Source organism: Vulpes lagopus, chromosome 10 (assembly GCF_018345385.1).
Source record: "Vulpes lagopus strain Blue_001 chromosome 10, ASM1834538v1, whole genome shotgun sequence".
Classification (NCBI taxonomy): Eukaryota; Metazoa; Chordata; class Mammalia; order Carnivora; family Canidae; genus Vulpes; species Vulpes lagopus.
The window spans coordinates 108,194,268-108,211,506 of NC_054833.1; the positions used below are offsets into that span (position 1 = coordinate 108,194,268).

The 17,239-nt window shown below is 38.2% G+C and overlaps 1 protein-coding gene across 2 annotated transcripts in view; it reads right to left on the reverse strand.

Annotated features, from left to right (window-relative positions):
* The window catches only part of NFATC3 (nuclear factor of activated T cells 3), a 138,987-nt gene that overhangs the window by 61,147 nt on the left and 60,601 nt on the right, over positions 1-17,239 (reverse strand). For both annotated transcript variants that reach the window (XM_041770053.1, XM_041770054.1), the window contains exon 4: positions 4,081-4,280. In XM_041770053.1, coding sequence (XP_041625987.1) covers positions 4,081-4,280 — 200 coding nt within the window. The remainder of the gene's footprint in view (positions 1-4,080; positions 4,281-17,239) is intronic.

Below are 17,239 nucleotides of genomic sequence, written 5' to 3' on the forward strand. Positions count from 1 at the left end.
TATTTTTAAGATTTTATTTATTTATTCATGAGAGACACAGAGAGAGAGAGAGAGAGGCAGACACAGGCAGAGGGAGAAGCAGGCTCCACACAGGGAGCCCGAGAAGGGACTCAATTCCAGGACTCCAGGATCACACCCTGGGCCAAAGGCAGGTGCTAAACTGCTGAGCCACCTGGGCTGCCCCAGCTTTTCCCCTTTAACTTGAAAAGTTTCTGTGGGTAGGTATATGTGACTAACCTAAGAGACAGTACTTTAATACTGTTTTTTCAGATTATGAAGTTATTCATATATTTCTTTTTTTTTTTTGGTGTAAAGTTATTCATATATTTCTTAATCCTTCAAAGTTAAAAGATAAGAAGCTTCTGGTAACTTTCTATTTAACTAGATTCAAGTCTAGTGCCTGTAATATCCAGAAGAATGAATGTGGAAACATGGCCTGTAAACTATCTTGTAGGGATCAGTTTTATGAGTTCTTAGAAAAAGATGGTTCAAAACTGTTTTATTTTTATTTTTAGATTCAAGATACTTTTATTAGACACCTGTTGTTTCTTTCTTTCTTTTTTTGATTGGAGTTCAATTTCCCAACATATAGCATACCCAGGTGCTCATCCTGTCAAGTGCCCCCCTCAGTGCCCGTCACCCAGTCCCCCCGTCCCCCACCCACCTCGCTTTCCACTACCCTTTGTTCGTTTCCCAGAGTTAGGAGTCTCTCATGTTCTGTCATCCTCACTGATATTTTCACTCCTTTCCCCTTTATTCCCTTTCACAATTTTTTTATATTCCCCAAATGAATGAGACCATATAATGTTTGTCCTTCTCCAATTGACTTATTTCACTCAGCATAATACCCTCCAGTTCCATCCATATCGAAGCAAATGGTGGGTATTTGTCATTTCTAATGGCTGAGGAATATTCCATTGTATACATAGACCACAGCTTCTTTATCCATTCATCTGTCGATGGACACTGAGGCTCCTTCCACAGTTTGGCTATTGGGGAGGTTGCTGCTATAAACATTGGGGTGCAGATGTCCTGGCGTTTCAGTGCATCTGTATCTTTGAGGTAAATCCCCAGCAGTGCAATTGCTGGGTCGTAGGGCAGCTCTATTTTTAACTCTTTGAGGAACCTCCACACAGTTTTCCAGAGTGGCTGTACCAGTTCACATTCCCACCAACAGTGCAAGAGGGTTCCCCTCTCTCCACATCCTCTCCAACATTTGTTGTTTACTGTCTTGCTAATTTTCACCATTCTCACTGGTGTGAGCTGGTATCTCATTGTGGTTTTGATTTGTATTTCCCTGATGGCTAGTGATGAGAAGCATTTTCCCATGTGCTTGTTGGCCATGTCTATGTCTTCCTCTGTGAGATTTCTCTTCATGTCTTTTGCCCATTTCATGATTGGATTGTTTGTTTCTTTGCTGTTGAGTTTAATAAATTCTTTATAGATCTTGGATACTAGCCCTTCATCTGATAGGTCATTTGCAAATATCTTCTCCCATTCTGTAGGTTGTCTTTTAGTTTTGTTGACTGTTTCTTTTGCTGGGCAGAAGCTTTTTATCCTGATTAAGTCCCATAATTCATTTTTGCTTGTTTCCCTTGCCTTCATAGATGTATCTTGCAAGAAGTTGCTGTGGCCGAGTTCAAAAAGAGTGTTGCCTGTGTTCTCCTCTAGGAGTTTGATGGATTCTTGTCTCACATTTAGATCTTTCATCCATTTTGAGTTTATCTTTGTGTATGGCGTAAGAGAATGATCTAGTTTCATTCTTTTGCATGTGGCTGTCCAATTTTCCCAGCACCATTTATTGAAGAGACTGTCTTTTTTTCCAGTGGATAGTCTTTCCTGCTTTGTCGAATGTATTAGTTGACCATAGAGTTGAGGGGCCATTTCTGGATTCTCTATTCAAAACTGTTTTAAATTCACCCTGGCAGCTACTGCAACTGTTTAGTCATACGCTTTTGATGCCAAATGAAAAAGTAAGATTCCAGAATAAAAGGGAAGAAGTCTACATGCATGCATTCTCATTCAGTTCTCATTGACCACCTCACCTTATTTGAAAATGTGTCAAATAGGATGTCTGGAGGCAGAGAACTGAGTTGGGTTCTTGCGTACTGTCTATGTGAACAAAGTAGATAAAAATAAGGTTTTATCTCAATTTATATTAACTTGTCTTTTCTGGTAAGAAGTAGTTAATAAGAAAAAAGAAGTAGGTAACCAGATAAATTCTTTCTTTTCCTCTTCCCCTTTTTAAAAAGATTTTATTAATTTTAGAGAAAGCATGTGTACATGGGGATGCGCAGAGGAAAAAGGACAAACTCTGCACTGTGTGTGGAGCTCACAGTGGGGCTCGATCCCATGACCAAAGCTTAAATCAAGAACTGGACACTAAACTGAATGAGCCACCCAGGCACCACAAGATAAGTTCTTTCTTAAGGAAATTCTTATTTTATAATGATAGAATTATATCACAAATTGCTATGCCTTCAAGGGTATATTCGGTTTACTCAAAAAGTTATTTAAATATGAATTTAAAGGAAGAGAGCTAGAGACCAAAATCTTATTTTATATAACTGTTATTACAATAATAGCCTGGGACAGATGTTACTGCCATTTTAAGAAAGATCCATAACGTAGTTTGAAACAATCGTGACAAACCTGACTGTAAGTTTCAAATATCTAGTTGTGACAAATTAAAATTAAATTTCCTTTTCCGGGCAGCCCTGTTGGCTCAGCGGTTTAGCGCCTCCTTCAGCATGGGGTGTGATCCTGGAGACCCGAGATCGAGTCCCATGTCAGGCCTGCATGGAGCCTGCTTCTCCTTCTGCCTGTGTCTCTGCCTCTCTCTCTCTGTGATGAATAAATAAAATCTTAAAAAATAAAAAAATAAATTTCCCTTTCCTCTTTTTTTCTTGGTAATAGGTCCCTATGTTGTTAGAGGTAGTAATATACTCAGGTAAAAACAAAACAAAACAAAAATCCCAGTTGTTTCTTGTATATATACAAGGATGAATAATGAGATATGTTGCATAGGTTTCTGTAACAAGCTCTTTAAAGTGGCTAACTCGGGGATCCCTGAGTGGTTCAGCGGTTTGGTGCCTGCCTTTGGCCCAGGGTGCAATCCTGGAGTCCCGGGATCGAGTCCCGCATCGGGCTCCCGGCATGGAGCCTGCTTCTCCCTCTGCCTGTGTCTCTGCCTCTTTCTCTCTCTCTCTCTCCTGCTTCTCCCTCTGCCTGTGTCTCGGCCTCTCTCTCTCTCTCTCTCTCTCTCTCTCTCTCTCTCTCTCTGTGTCTATCATCAATCAATCAATCAATCAATCTTTAAAAAAAAAAAATAAAGTGGCTAACTCAGCGGGTGCCTGGCTGGTTCAGATGGTAGAGCATGCAACACTTGACCTCTGGGTTGTGATTTTAAGCCCCACATAGGGCACAAACTTACTTAAAAATATATATAAGTAAAATTAATTAAACAATAAAGAGGCTAACTCAGATGGAAGTTTTCATTTACCCTTCCTCTTATCCCTTCTTCCTTATTCCTTTTGGGACTACAGTTGTGATGGCTAGAGTTCCTGCAGCCATTCTGTATCTTGGGGCTAGAAGTTGCGTGTTAAAATAGCAGGGAAGAAAAAACAGAGAGGGGGCCCCCAATGACTTATGAAGCCGTTGTGTTAGCCCTAAAATGCCTATCTCTGTACCATTTTTTATGGAATAACAAACGAAGCATCTAATGTTTAAGCAACTGCATTTTCTTTTTTTTTTTTTTTTTTTTTTTTTGCAACTGCATTTTCTAACATAAAATCTAACATATAGCCCATATATATTTTTCTCTATCATTTAACATAATGCTTGGCTGGTATTACATGGTTCATAAACTTTTGGTAAATTGAATTTCTTTTCTGGAAATTTCCTCCTAACCTTATTAGCAAATATACTATGATTACTTACATAGTATTAGTTAATTTAGAACAATGAATATTTCATTTCTGTACTAAAAAAGAAATTAAAAAAAAGAAATATATTTGTTCTGAAAGTTGCTTTATAGGAAAAAAAAAAGAACTATCCATTTGAAGGTATTTTTCAAGATACCTGGCTGACATATTGTTTTCAGGAAGAAGGGGAATTTCCAGAACCTTTGTGCTGGCAATTATTATCTCTTGACTTGCAGTAGCAACAGTCTTCCCAGTGATTCGATGAACCTGGTAAAATGCGTGAGGTCGTAAATATCGATCATCTGCTGTTCCAATAAACATCTGTAGATTTATCGGCTTTTCACTATAGCCCAGGAGCTAAGGAGGAAGAAAAAATGGAAAAATACAACTTATTATTCATGTACTTACAATAAGCTTACAATGCTAAGTCTATTATATCTATAACATATATTATTGATACACAAAATTTTATTTCAAAAAGATAATAAGAAAAAGTAGTAAGTGAACAATCTTCCAAATTTTAGTTTATGAATTATAAAATGTTGGGATATGTTACAAAGGGATGAGGATTTGGTTGTTTTTTGTATAAATAGCTAGAACAATAACAATTTTGCAAAGCCTTCTTTGTAGAATGCTGTGAAAAACCAAAATGAATGCTGATTCTGTACTCCATGCAACATTAACTATCCAGACTAGACTTAAAAGACTGGTTACAGAAAGCTCCTCTAATAAGCTCTTAAAATCAGAGACAGTTTGTTTTAGCAGAAAAGAAAAATCTCAAAACCCTATTATGTATGTTATCAACTTAAAATTTCAACTGACTTAACAGGCTGAGCTATTTGACTTTCTCTGGTATTCTTCATTATTGCTGAATAAAGTGTTGGAGGTAAAAACAGCAACCACAAAAAAGGAGGAAAATAAAAGAAACGGAGCCTGGCACTTAGGGAGACTCTACCTGCCCAATCTGATGGCAGAGTAGCACCTGTCTGACCTATCATCATGCAGATAACAATTACAAACTAGAAGAAACATAAAGAGTGACTTGAAAGTATGGAGAGTAACCAAAGAAAGCACTTACTGGAAGCAAACTGACACATTTATGAAGAGAGTAAGGAAAAATGTGTTTCTCATTAAGGCTTTTTACCTAAGAGAAGGCCACAGACCATGCTTAAACTCCTATAGAAAATCTATGGTCTGAAGGGTCTGAAAAATTAAGGAGAAAATATAGGACAACCAAGAGGGAAATCTAAGAAAGGAGACGGCCAGAGAAGGGAAGCTCCAAAATATACATGTAAGCTTTGCCAGATCCTTTGGTTGACCTGGGAACCATCCACGAATAGGTCAGATCCCAAGAAGTGTAAGGTTAACATAACTGAAATGAGATTATAAACTGCCACCAACCAGAAAGAGAAAGGTTTTGCAGGTTGACTCCAACCAAGTTAAGTGACTGCTTAGTAAGCAAAAAAAAAATTCAGCATTCTAAAAAAAAAAAAAAAAAAAAAATCAGCATTCTTTGGGGGTACATTTGGGTGTACATGTGTATCTGTTTTGCTTTTGAGTTGGGAGTTCTTTATATAATCTGAACTATTAATCTCTTACAAAGAAATGATTTGCAAATATTCTCTCTCATTCTATAGGTTTTTTCACTTTCTTGGTATTGTACACAAAAGCTTTTAATTTTTATGGAATCCAATTTATCTATTTTGTCTTTTGTTGCCTGTACTTTTGGTATCATACTTGAGAAACCCATTTCCAAATCCAAAGTCAAGAAGACTTTCCTTGATGCTTTCTTCTAAGAGTTTTATACTCTTAGGTCTTACATTTAGGACCTTAATCTATTTTTAGTTTATTTTTTATTTTTTTAAAAAGATTTTATTTCTTTATTGATGAGAGACAGAGAGAGAGAGAGAGGCAGAGACACAGGCAGAGGGAGAAGCAGGCTCCATGCAGGGAGGCCGATGCGGGACTCGATCCCGGGACTCCAGGATCACGACCTGAGCCGAAGGCAGGTGCTAAACCGCGGAGCCACCCAGGGATCCCCTATTTTTAGTTTATTTTTGTTTATGATGTAAGGTAAGAGTCCAAGTACATTATTTTGCATGTAGATATCCAATTCCCCAGCACTATTTGTTGAAAAGGACTGTCCTTTTCCCCTACTGAATAGTCTTGGCCCCCTACAGAAAATGAATTGACCATATACATAAGAGTTTATTTTGGGGCTTTCAATTCTATTTCATTGGTTTGTTTTTATGCCAGTACCACAGCGTTTTAAATACTGTAGCTTTGTAGTAAGTTACAGGTCAGGATGAGTAAGTCTTCCAAATTTCTTCTTCTTTTTCAGAACTGTTTTGCCTATTTGAGGCCTACTGCAATTACATACAAATCTGAAAATACGGGCAGCCCTGGTGGCCCAACGGTTTAGGGGTGTGATCCTGGAGACCTGGGATCGAGTCCCACGTCGGGCTCCCTGCATGGAGCCTGCTTCTCTCTCTGCCTGTGTCTCTGCCTCTCTCTCTCTCTATGTCTGTCATGAAAAAAATAAATAAAATCTTAAAAAAAAAATCTGAAAATACACTGTCCCATTCAGCAAAAAAGGCTGCTGGAATTTTGGTAGGTATAGCACTGACTCTACAGATTGCTTTGGAATACTACTGATGGCTTAACAATGTTAAGTTTTCCTATCTATAAAAATGGGTATCTATTTTTATTCTCCATATACTTATATTTTATTTTTTATCTTATGTTTCCATCTATATTTTTCTTTCAGCAATATTTTATCGTTTTCAGCATACAAATCTTGACACTTCCTTCGCTCAATTTATTCCTAATTCCTTTAGATACTACTGTAAATGGAACTGCCTTTTAAAATTTCCTCTTCAGGTTGCTCAACAGTGGTATACAGAAACACAAATATTGACTGTATGTGTTGATCTTCCACCCTGAAATACTCTTATTTATTAGCTCTAGTAGCTTTCTTGTGGATGATTTGAGATTTTCTATGTACAAGAACATCTATGAATACAGTTTTTCTTCTTCCTTTCCAATTCAAATGCCTTTTATTTCTTTTTATTGTCTAATAGTTCTGACTAGAACTTCTAGCACAAATTTGAACAGCAGTGGTGAACTGAGCATCCTTGTTCCTAATCTTGAGAAGAAAGCTTTTAGTCTTTTACCATTACTTAAGTATGATGTTAGCTGTAGGCTTTCCCTAAATGACCTTTCGTGGTAAGGAATTTTCCCCCTTTCCTAGATTGTGTATGTGTGTGTGTTTAAATGAAAGGCTGTTAAATTTTGTCAAATGCCTTTTCTGTGTCAACTGAGACGATCACATGGTTTTTTATCCCTTCTATTAATGTGCTGTATTATCTCAACTGATTTTCCTATGTTGGGGCACCTTTTGCATTATGGGGATAAATTCCTCTAGGCAATGCTATATAATTGTTTTAACGTGCTGTTGGATATACTTTGTTAGTTTTTTGTTTTTGTTTTTGTTTTTTTTTTATTCATGAGAGACACAGAGAGAGAGAGAGAGAGAGAGGCAGAGACACAGGCAGAGGGAGAAGCAGGCTCCATGCAGAGAGCCTGACATGGGACTCGATCCGGGGTCTCCAGGATCACTCCCTGGGCTGAAGGCAGACGCTTAAACATTGAGCCACCCAGGCGTCCCTATGTCTGGGTTTTGTTACAGCTTTAGTCTGATACCTCTGATGTGAGATGGTGGCATCCTTGTACTTGGTTGTTTCACAAGCTTCAGAAAGATCTCTCTCGGTAATCTCCACTCCTACTTTTAGCCACCAAGTGGGAGAAAGATTTGTTCCACAGCTGTTGAAATCCATTAAACCAGCAAGGGAGCGACAAAATATTGGAGGTTGCATAAAGTCTATTTTTTAAGTATACATAGTGGAGGTATCCAGCTCTTCGAGGCAGTAGTGGAGTTTCTGGCACCCTCAAGCACTGTCAGAACAAGTTGTGGACATGAGTCACAGTGTCAGTGATGTTTTCACTATGGCAGTATTGGGCTGGTGGCTGGACAATGCTCCAAACCACGAAACTTCCAAGCCTCAGATTTTATAATACTCTTTAAAAAAAATTCTCTGTTTCTGTACTATATGGCTTATAAATTAGCCTAACACATGATATCAAATATAAAGTGTCTAGTACAGTGCTATCATGTAGGCAGCGATAAACAAATATTAGCTATTAGTCTGCATCCATGATTCTAGGTATGTAATGTAGTCAGAGTTCAAATGTGGTAGTAGGAGTTTTAGTCCACTATGAGGTCTTTCAGGTGAACACTTTACACTCCTGCTTGCCCATTCCCAGATTTATAGTGGAATTTGTAACCAAGCAACATCATCATTGATTATCCTCTCCCCAGGAAACAACATGAAGATTTCTGCCTATTATTGGGTAATATAATTTACTTAGGATGCTTATCAGTACTGTAACATTTACAGAAAAGCAGTTAAAGCCTGGACCACTGCAATGGCCTTATAACTCTTCTCACTCTTGCTCCCTTACAGCCTATTCACTGTCTGGAAGCCAGAACAAACTTTAACTAGATAATTTCACCTTCTGCTCATAACTTTAATGGCTTCCTTGCAACATTCAACTAAATCCAAATGCCCTGTGATGATTTATAAGGCCTAAGTGATTTGAGCTCTAGCTAACTTGTTATCTTACCATATCTTACTCCTTTCCCTTCCCCAATCTGCTCTGATTATTCTGGCCTTGTTGCCTGAACCACCTAAGCTCATTCCTAACCTCAAGGCTTTCACGTTTAATACTTTATCACTCTGGAATATTCTTCCCTCTGATTTTCATATTACCTCACTCCTTCAGTTCCATACTCAAATGTCAGCTCCTCAGAAAAGATCACCTTACCTAAAATACCTTAACACTATCCCCTTATCCTGTTTCATTATTTTTTATAGTATGGATCACCATGAAAAGTGTGTCACAGGGTCACCTAAGTGGCTCAGTTGGTTAAGTGTGCTATTAGTGATTTCTGCTCAGGACATGATCTCAGGGTTTTGAGATCAAGCCCCATGTCAGGCTCTGTGCTCAGCAGGGAGTCTGTTTGAGATTCTTTCCCTCCCTCTCCCTTTGCTCCTCACCCAACTCAAGCATGTACGCACAATCTCTCTCTAGAAATAAATAATTTTTAAAAAATGTGTTTATAGGGGCACTTGATGGTTCAGTGATTGAGTTTCTGCCTTTGACTCAGGTCATGATCCCGGGGTCCTGGGATCGAGGCCCACATCGGGCTTCCTGCGAGGAGCCTGCGAGGAGCCTGCTTCTCCCTCTATGTCTCTGCCTCTCTCTGTGTGTGTCTCTCATGAATAAATAAAATCTTTTTTTAAAAAATGTGTTATGCATTTTTTTTTTTTAAGATTGATTGATTGATTGATTTATGAGAGACAGAGAGAGGGGGGGGGGGCAGAGACACAGGAGGAGGGAGAAGCAGGCTCCATGCTGGGAGCCCGACGTGGGACTCAATCCCGGGACTCCAGGATCTGGCCCTGGGCCAAAGGCAGGCACTAAACCGCTGAGCCACCCAGGGATCCCCTGTGTTATACATTTTTTAAAAATATTTTATTTATTTATGCATGAGAGACATAGAGAGAGGCAGGGACATAGGCAGAGGGAGAAGCAGGCTCCATGCAGGGAGCTCGACGTGGGACTCGATCCTGGGTCTCCAGGATCACAACCTGGGCTGAACACAGCACTAAACCACTGAGCCACCGGGGCTGCCCTGTGTTATACATTTATTATCTGTTTCCTCAGTAGCGTAAAGTTCCAAAAAGGCAGAAACTCTGTCTTGTTCACTCCTCTACCCCTTCTTCTTTTAACTGAGGATCTATTAGGGAAATATCCATATTGAATAGCAGCGATACTGCTTTAGCCAATACTATAGAGATGACAAAAAATAAAGAACAAAGTGGCATGTATTAAACTTTAAGAAATTAGTAAAGACTTTAAAGGGCACTACAAAAAAGAATGTTGGGATGTATATGATAAAAATCAAAGACGGCTCTATGAAGGAGGGAAAAGACAGAATCATGAAAATCAGCTAAGAGGCTGAAGCACTAAGTACTAACATCATATGTACTGAAAGTTTAGAGTGGAAGTAAGAACATAATAGAGAATAGAAACAGAAAGGGATACAAATACAATAAATCTTTCCCTTTATAAAGAGATTTTTTTAAACTGACTATATATAGAGTAATAAGGAGAAAGGAAAAAAGAAGCTATAAGTTCTGAGATTCAGGGGCACCTGGGCGGCTCAGTTAAGTGTCTGCCTTCAGTTCAGGTCATGATCCCAGGGTCTTAGGATGGAGCCCCCCATTGGCCTCCCTGCTCAGTGGGGAGTCTGCTTCTCCTTGGCTCTCTCCCTCTGCCCCTCCCTCACCTAGTCACTAATGTTTTCTCTCTCAAATAAATAACCTCTTAAAAACAAAAATTCTGAGATTCAGTATCCAACAGAATGGTGGTATCACTAGCAAAAAAAGTAAACAAGTCAATGATTTAGAACAAGTTTGGGGGAGGGTAATGTTTTCACCGTTAGTCTTGGTATATTCAAAATAACAGTGATACAGCTAGTTGGAAATGTGAGGCTATATAAGATGTATATTCTTTTCGCCAGCCACGTTACTGAACAATAAACACAATGCTTTGCTATCTATTTTGATAACAAAATAATACAATCTATTGTGCCTTAAAAGGATGACGTTTGAGGGATCCCTGGGTGGCGCAGCGGTTTAGCGCCTGCCTTTGGCCCAGGGCGCGATCCTGGAGACCCGGGATCGAATCCCACATCGGGCTCCCAGTGCATGGAGCCTGCTTCTCCCTCTGCCTGTGTCTCTGCCTCTCTCTCTCTCTCTCTCTCTCTCTGTGTGTGTGTGTGTGTGACTAATAAATAAATAAATAAAAAAATTAAAAAAAAAAAAAAAAAGGATGACGTTTGAAATCTATTTTTCTTTTGTTTTGACATAAGTATGCACTATAAAAGTTCCAGTATAGCAATACTCTGAGGACTTGAAATACACCGAGTTTTAACTGCAACACTGTGATTTGCAGTGTCCTAAGCAAAGTGTGAAGTGATGTATCACCTATGTTCTTTTTCTTTTTTAAAGATTTTATTTAGGGCAGCCCAGGTGGCTCAGCGGTTTGGCGCCTGCCTTCAGCCTGGGATGTGATCCTGGAGACCCGGGATCGAGTCCCACGTCGGGCTCCCTGCATGGAGCCTGCTTCTCCCTCTGCCTCTCTCTCTTTCTGTGTGTTTCTAGGAATAAATAAATAAAATGTTTTAAAAAAATAAAGATTTTATTTATTCATGAGAGACAGAGAGGGGGGGAGAGAGAGAGAGAGAGAGAGAGAGAGAGAGAGAAAATAAGGCAGAGACATAGGCAGAGGGAGAAGCAGGCTCCATGCAGGAAGCCCGATGTGGAACTAGATTCTGGGACTCCAGGATCACGCCCTGAGCCAAAGGCAAATGCTCAACCACTGAGGCACCCAGGCGTCCCCCACCTATGTTCTCTATCTTAACTACTCTGCCATCTTTGCACAAAAACAGCCATAGTCAATATATAAATGAATGAGCATGGCAACATGAGTGAGGGACATTACAAGCATTTTATGACAAGGGGCCAGAGACTGAAACTCCTGTCAATGCATGAGATAATTAGTTCTTCGAAGTACAGAACTAGCCTATGTTGCATAGAACTTCAGAATGTCCTATAAACTAACTTATATATATATAAGTTTATGAATTTATATATATATAAATATATATATTTATATATAAACTTATATATAAATATATATATTTTATATAATAAATATATATTTAAATATATATAAATAATAAATATATATTTTTATTTAATATAAATATATATTTATATATATGTAAACTTATATATATATAAGTTTATGAATATATATGTATAAACTAACTTATATATATATATATAAGTTTATGAATTTAGAATCCAACTCCTTGGTATATATTTAAAAAATTGCAGTTTTAGGGAATCCCTGGGTGGCGCAGCGGTTTGGCGCCTGCCTTTGGCCCAGGGCGCGATCCTGGAGACCCGGGATCGAGTCCCACATCGGGCTCCCCGTGCATGGAGCCTGCTTCTCCCTCTGCCTGTGTCTCTGCCTCTCTCTATCTCTCTGTGACTATCATAAATAAATAAAAAATTAAAAAAAATAAAATAAAATAAAAAAATTGCAGTTTTAATACGTTTAATGAATGTAACTACCATATAAATTGAAGAAAACTTTAGCAAGAGTTCATCATTTCAGAAAATCATGTCATTGCCAGTAATGCTACTCCCTAATGGAATTTAGGTTGCTGATTAACAGGTATCTGCCTTCATATCTGCAACACCTGCAGTGATTCCGCAGGTACAAATATCTAACTACTTCATTGTCTTCTACAGTCAATATCAAGCCTTTTCATTTTGAAACACAATTATTCTGTCATAATTTAGTTTTTAAATTTATTTTCTCATACTATCATAGCATTGTTTCGATATTCTTAAATTTATCCATGCAAGTTGATTATATAATCTTTGCATTTCCATTTCAGGTTAATAAAGTAGTATTAAAAAATATTTGTTTTTTTTTAAAGAGTGGGGTTGAATATGATCATTAGTCTGGAAGATTTGCCAAGTCAAGAGGCACACAGGTATTTTCTCTTGACCAGTCTGTCTAAAATCAAATCTTTCAATCGCCTGTCTCTGAAGAATAAACTTGTTATAAGCATTTGAGGAGTTGAGAAAAGGGGTGAGCAGTCTCCCTATTCAGTATGTAGATTTTCATTATGCCACCCCTCTTAACCCGCTCCATTTTCTGTACAGATTCTCAAGCTCTGCCTTCAGTAATTCTAGAACCTAGAATCTCCACTTCATTCCCTCTGAAAAGTAAATCTGCAATATTCTCACAGGGTAAGACAGTGTTTATCATGTGGCTATGCCACATAAGAGAAAAATCTGGGAAGTCTAACTACTTCTTTTGTAGACTTTCAACCAATCCTTTTGTTTCCAGATCCATCTCACATCCCACTTTCAGAGATATTCATTGCCTCAAATTTCTGAGACTTTCCAGGATTTTTTGCTGTAAAATGATTTTTTATTGATGCTTTCTATCCAATAGGCTTAAGTTGCAGCTGTCTAAAGTCTAATGAAAGTAAAACACATGTGTTCAATTTACTATATTAAACTGGAAGTTGCAGTTCTCTGCAAATACTTATATAGTCAAGAAATCTATCAATATTCTCTTTTTTTTTTTAAGATTTTACTTTTAAGTAATCTCTACACCTAATGTGGGGCTCAAACCTATAACCCCATGATCAAGCATTGCACACTCTAGGGCAACCGTGTAGCTCAGTTGGTTAAGTGTCCAACTCTTGATTTTGGCTCAGGTCATGATCTCAAGGTCGTGGGACTGAGACCTGTGTCAGGCTCTGGGCTCAGCAGGGTTTCTCCTTGAGATTCTATCTCTCCATCTCCCTCTGCCCTTCCCTCCTGTGCACACTCTCTCTCCCTAAAATAAATAAATCTTAAAACGAACAAAGAGTTGACCAACCCAGCCAGGCACCCCTCAATATTTTCAGGTGTGATTTCCTTTTATATATTTTCATAGAATAAGTTGATAAATTTTATATAGCTTTAATTAAATTGAAAATAATCCATGAGGGACGCCTGGATGGCTCAGCAGTTGAGTGTCTGCCTTCGGTTCAGGTCCTGATCCTGGGGGATCCTTGAGTCCCGTATTGGGCTCCTTCTGGGAGCTTTCTCCTCCCTCTGCCTATGTCTCTGCCTCTGTGTGTGTGTGTCTCATGAATAAATAAATAAAATCTTAAAAAAAAATCCATGAAAAATAAAATGCCAACACAATCAGAATTTTTTTAAAAACCTAGGTAAATTAACTAAAGAAAAAAATGGAAACGTATGGCTAATAAGTGATTAGCTATTCCTTTCTGCTATACCTGTTGCTCTTTCATGTTTAATCCAATTGAACAAATTGTTCCATGGAACCAACTGTTCATCTACATAGAGGAAGAAATAGCATCAATTTTGCCACTCTCCTCTAAGTACTGTGAAAGGGACAGGGGTCCATCTAGTTATCTCCAGAGCATAGTACAGTACTTAGCACATTACAGATGCTTGTTCGATCACTGTTGAATGAATGAATTTTGGAGTAAAGAGTACAATTTGGTGGACCAAAAGAACTCATGAGGTTAGTCAACAGAATTACTTAAATTAGAATAGCCACTAAAGTAGACTGTTCAAAAAGTAGTTAAGTCTAAAATAGAAAATACAAGTAAAAAATTTTATTGCCATCTAATAAGCTACCCAAATATCACATAACGTACCAGTAAGTACTATATACCAAAGTATCCTAGTCATATTAGATGACTCACATTAATACCCGCTTGGCAAAGACATAAGCCACCTGTCCTTTATACTTCGATAGTAAAATAAACCAGTGATGGGGGAAGGTAATCATGCATATAAGATTTCAAAGGGAATATATTTCATAACACGTACTTCAGTCAGCATCTGCTCCAAGCATATGTATACTATATAGCATATGAAAAGTACAGTTTCTCCTATGTATCTTAGGGATTTTAAGGAGTCAAATAAATTAGATTGTCTTCCCATTTCATTTTCAGATAAGCATTATGTTGTAGGCCATAAACAAATTATTGCTGCTACTACTACTCTCAAAAATTTTTCATCTAGGATCAGTATACCTCTCTTCAGACCACCCTCTGCTTTGGAGAAGAAAGTAAGCCAAGTTGTTTGTTATGTTTCTGTATCGTTTCCATAGCAAAGGTCTGTGCCTGCTTAATTTAACTAAAGCTGGAGTGTTAAAGCCCGAAGGTCACTATAGGACAAACTAGAGTAGCTTCAATAAGAGGAATTCTATTATCAGTTCTGCTAAATTACTTGGGGGTAGGGAATCTGAATATATTAGAAACATGAGAACACATTATACAGATACTAAAAACACAAAATTAAATTTCCATAAGTAAACTGCTTCAAACTGAAAATGTGCATGTAACAACATATAAACAATCATCACCTGGAAAAGGATCTTGATGCATGAGGATATTTACATATTGCATATTTACAATCTAAATATGAAAAATTTCTATAATCCCCATTTTTATTTTTTAAAGATTTATTTATTTATTTATTTATTTCAGAGATAAAGAGAGAGCGTGTGCGAGCAAGCAGGGGGAGGGGCAGAAGGACAGGAAAAGTGAGAACCTCAACCAGATTCTGCTCTGAGCATGGAGACTAACTCAGGTCTTGATCCCACAAGCCTGAGATCCTGACCCAAGCCAAAATCTAGAGTCAGATGCCAAATGAATGAGCTATCCAGGTGCCTCAACAATCCCCATTTTTAAAATTTCAGTAATTTTTGAGGTAACATTCAAAATGTCCATGCCTTGGGGCGCCTGGGTGACTCAGTCTGTTAAGCATCTGCCTTCAGCTCAGGTCATGATCTCTAGGTCCTGGGATTGGCCTGTGTCAGGCTCCCTGCTCAGTATAGGAAGTCGGCTTCTCCTTTCCCCTCTGCCCACTACCAATGCACACTCGCTCGCTTTTTTTTTTTTCGCTCGCTCTCTTAATTTTTAAAATGCAAAATATCTATGCCTTAATAAAATGATCACAGTACAATAAGATGTACATGTAGCTTTTTTGCATTTGTTGTTTTTAAAAGATTTTATTTATTTGATGGAGAGAAAGAGAGCACAAGCGTAAGAGGCAGACGGAGAGGGAGAGAATCTCTCTTAAAAAAAAAAAAAAAAAGACAATGTAGTCATTAGCCACACTTCTACCAAGTCTTGAAATGCTGTTAATACATCTAAAGAAGTGAATTTCTAATTTTGATTTTTTTAAGATTTTATTTATTTATTCATGAGAGACACAGAGAGAGAGAAGCAGAGACATAGGCAGTGGGAGAAGCAGGCTCCATGCAGGGAGCCCAATGTGGGACTCAAATCCCAACCCTGGGATCACGCCCTGAGCCAAAGGCAGACGCTCAACCACTGAACCACCCAGGCATCCCTAATTTTGATTAATTTAAATTTAAATGCGGCTAGTGACTACTGGATTGGATAGTGCAGTTCTAAACTCTTCCCTCTGCTTAATATTTTTCCTTTCTTAATATCTACCTTTTCTCTGGCTAATGATTGTTTATTAATGAGCTATCAACATTCCTCAAATAAGTAATGCCATTTCAACCCATTCACCTATTTGCTTTCTTAAGGATATGAATTTCCTTCATCCTACTTTATCGTTATTATCTCATTTGCAAGCTTCACCAAACTGTAAACTTCATGGAAGAAGGAAACATGTCTGATTTCCCCCCTCCACCCTGCCAAATTCCCAGCTATAGCAGCAGACTGGCTTCAATCTATTAAATAGCTGCAGATCATATTAACGAATAAGATTATTTACTTAAGGGGCACCTGGGTGGTGCACAGTCGGTTAAGCAACCAACTCTTGGTTTCAGCTCAGTAGTGACCTCAGGGTTGTGAGATTGAGCCCTGTGTCAGTGTCTGCATTCAGCACAGAGTCCGCTTAAGATTATCTCCCTTTCCCTCTTCCCCCAACTCATGCACTCACTCTTGCTCTTATTCTGCTACTTTTCATGAGGGTTCAGAGCGGTGATCAACGTTTACTGAGTATTAACTCTGTGTAAAGTACTATGGCCATAATAGGTCTAAGATTTTTACTAGGGATTATAAAGGTAGTAGAAACACCACGTGACTTTAATTCAGGGTTTCTAAAAAGGCTTATCTGGAGAATTAAATGAGACAATATGAAAGTAGTTAATAAAATGAAAAGCACTATGAAATTATAACTTATCTGTAATACAAGAGGCAATATGGTACAACAGAAACCAGAACAGCAGAGTCAAAAGACCTAAGTTTAAGATCTCCATCAATTATATCACATGTAATCTTAAATCTCTGGCACAATGTACTTGCCTTGCCCTTTTCAAAGAACTTTTGTGAATATTAAATATAAACTATGAGAAAACATTTTATAAACTAAAAAGCACCACAAAAAAGTGAATTTTTCTGATTAGAAGCAGCACAAATAGGGATGCCTGGGTGGCTCAGTAGTTGAGGGTCTGCTTTGGCTCAGGGAGTAATCCTGGAGTCCTGGGATTGAGTTCCACATCAGGCTCCCTGCATGGAGCCTGTTCTCCCTCTGCTTCTGTCTCTGCCTCTCTCTCTCTCTGTGTCTCTCATGAATAAATAAAATAAAATAAAAATTGCAGTTGTA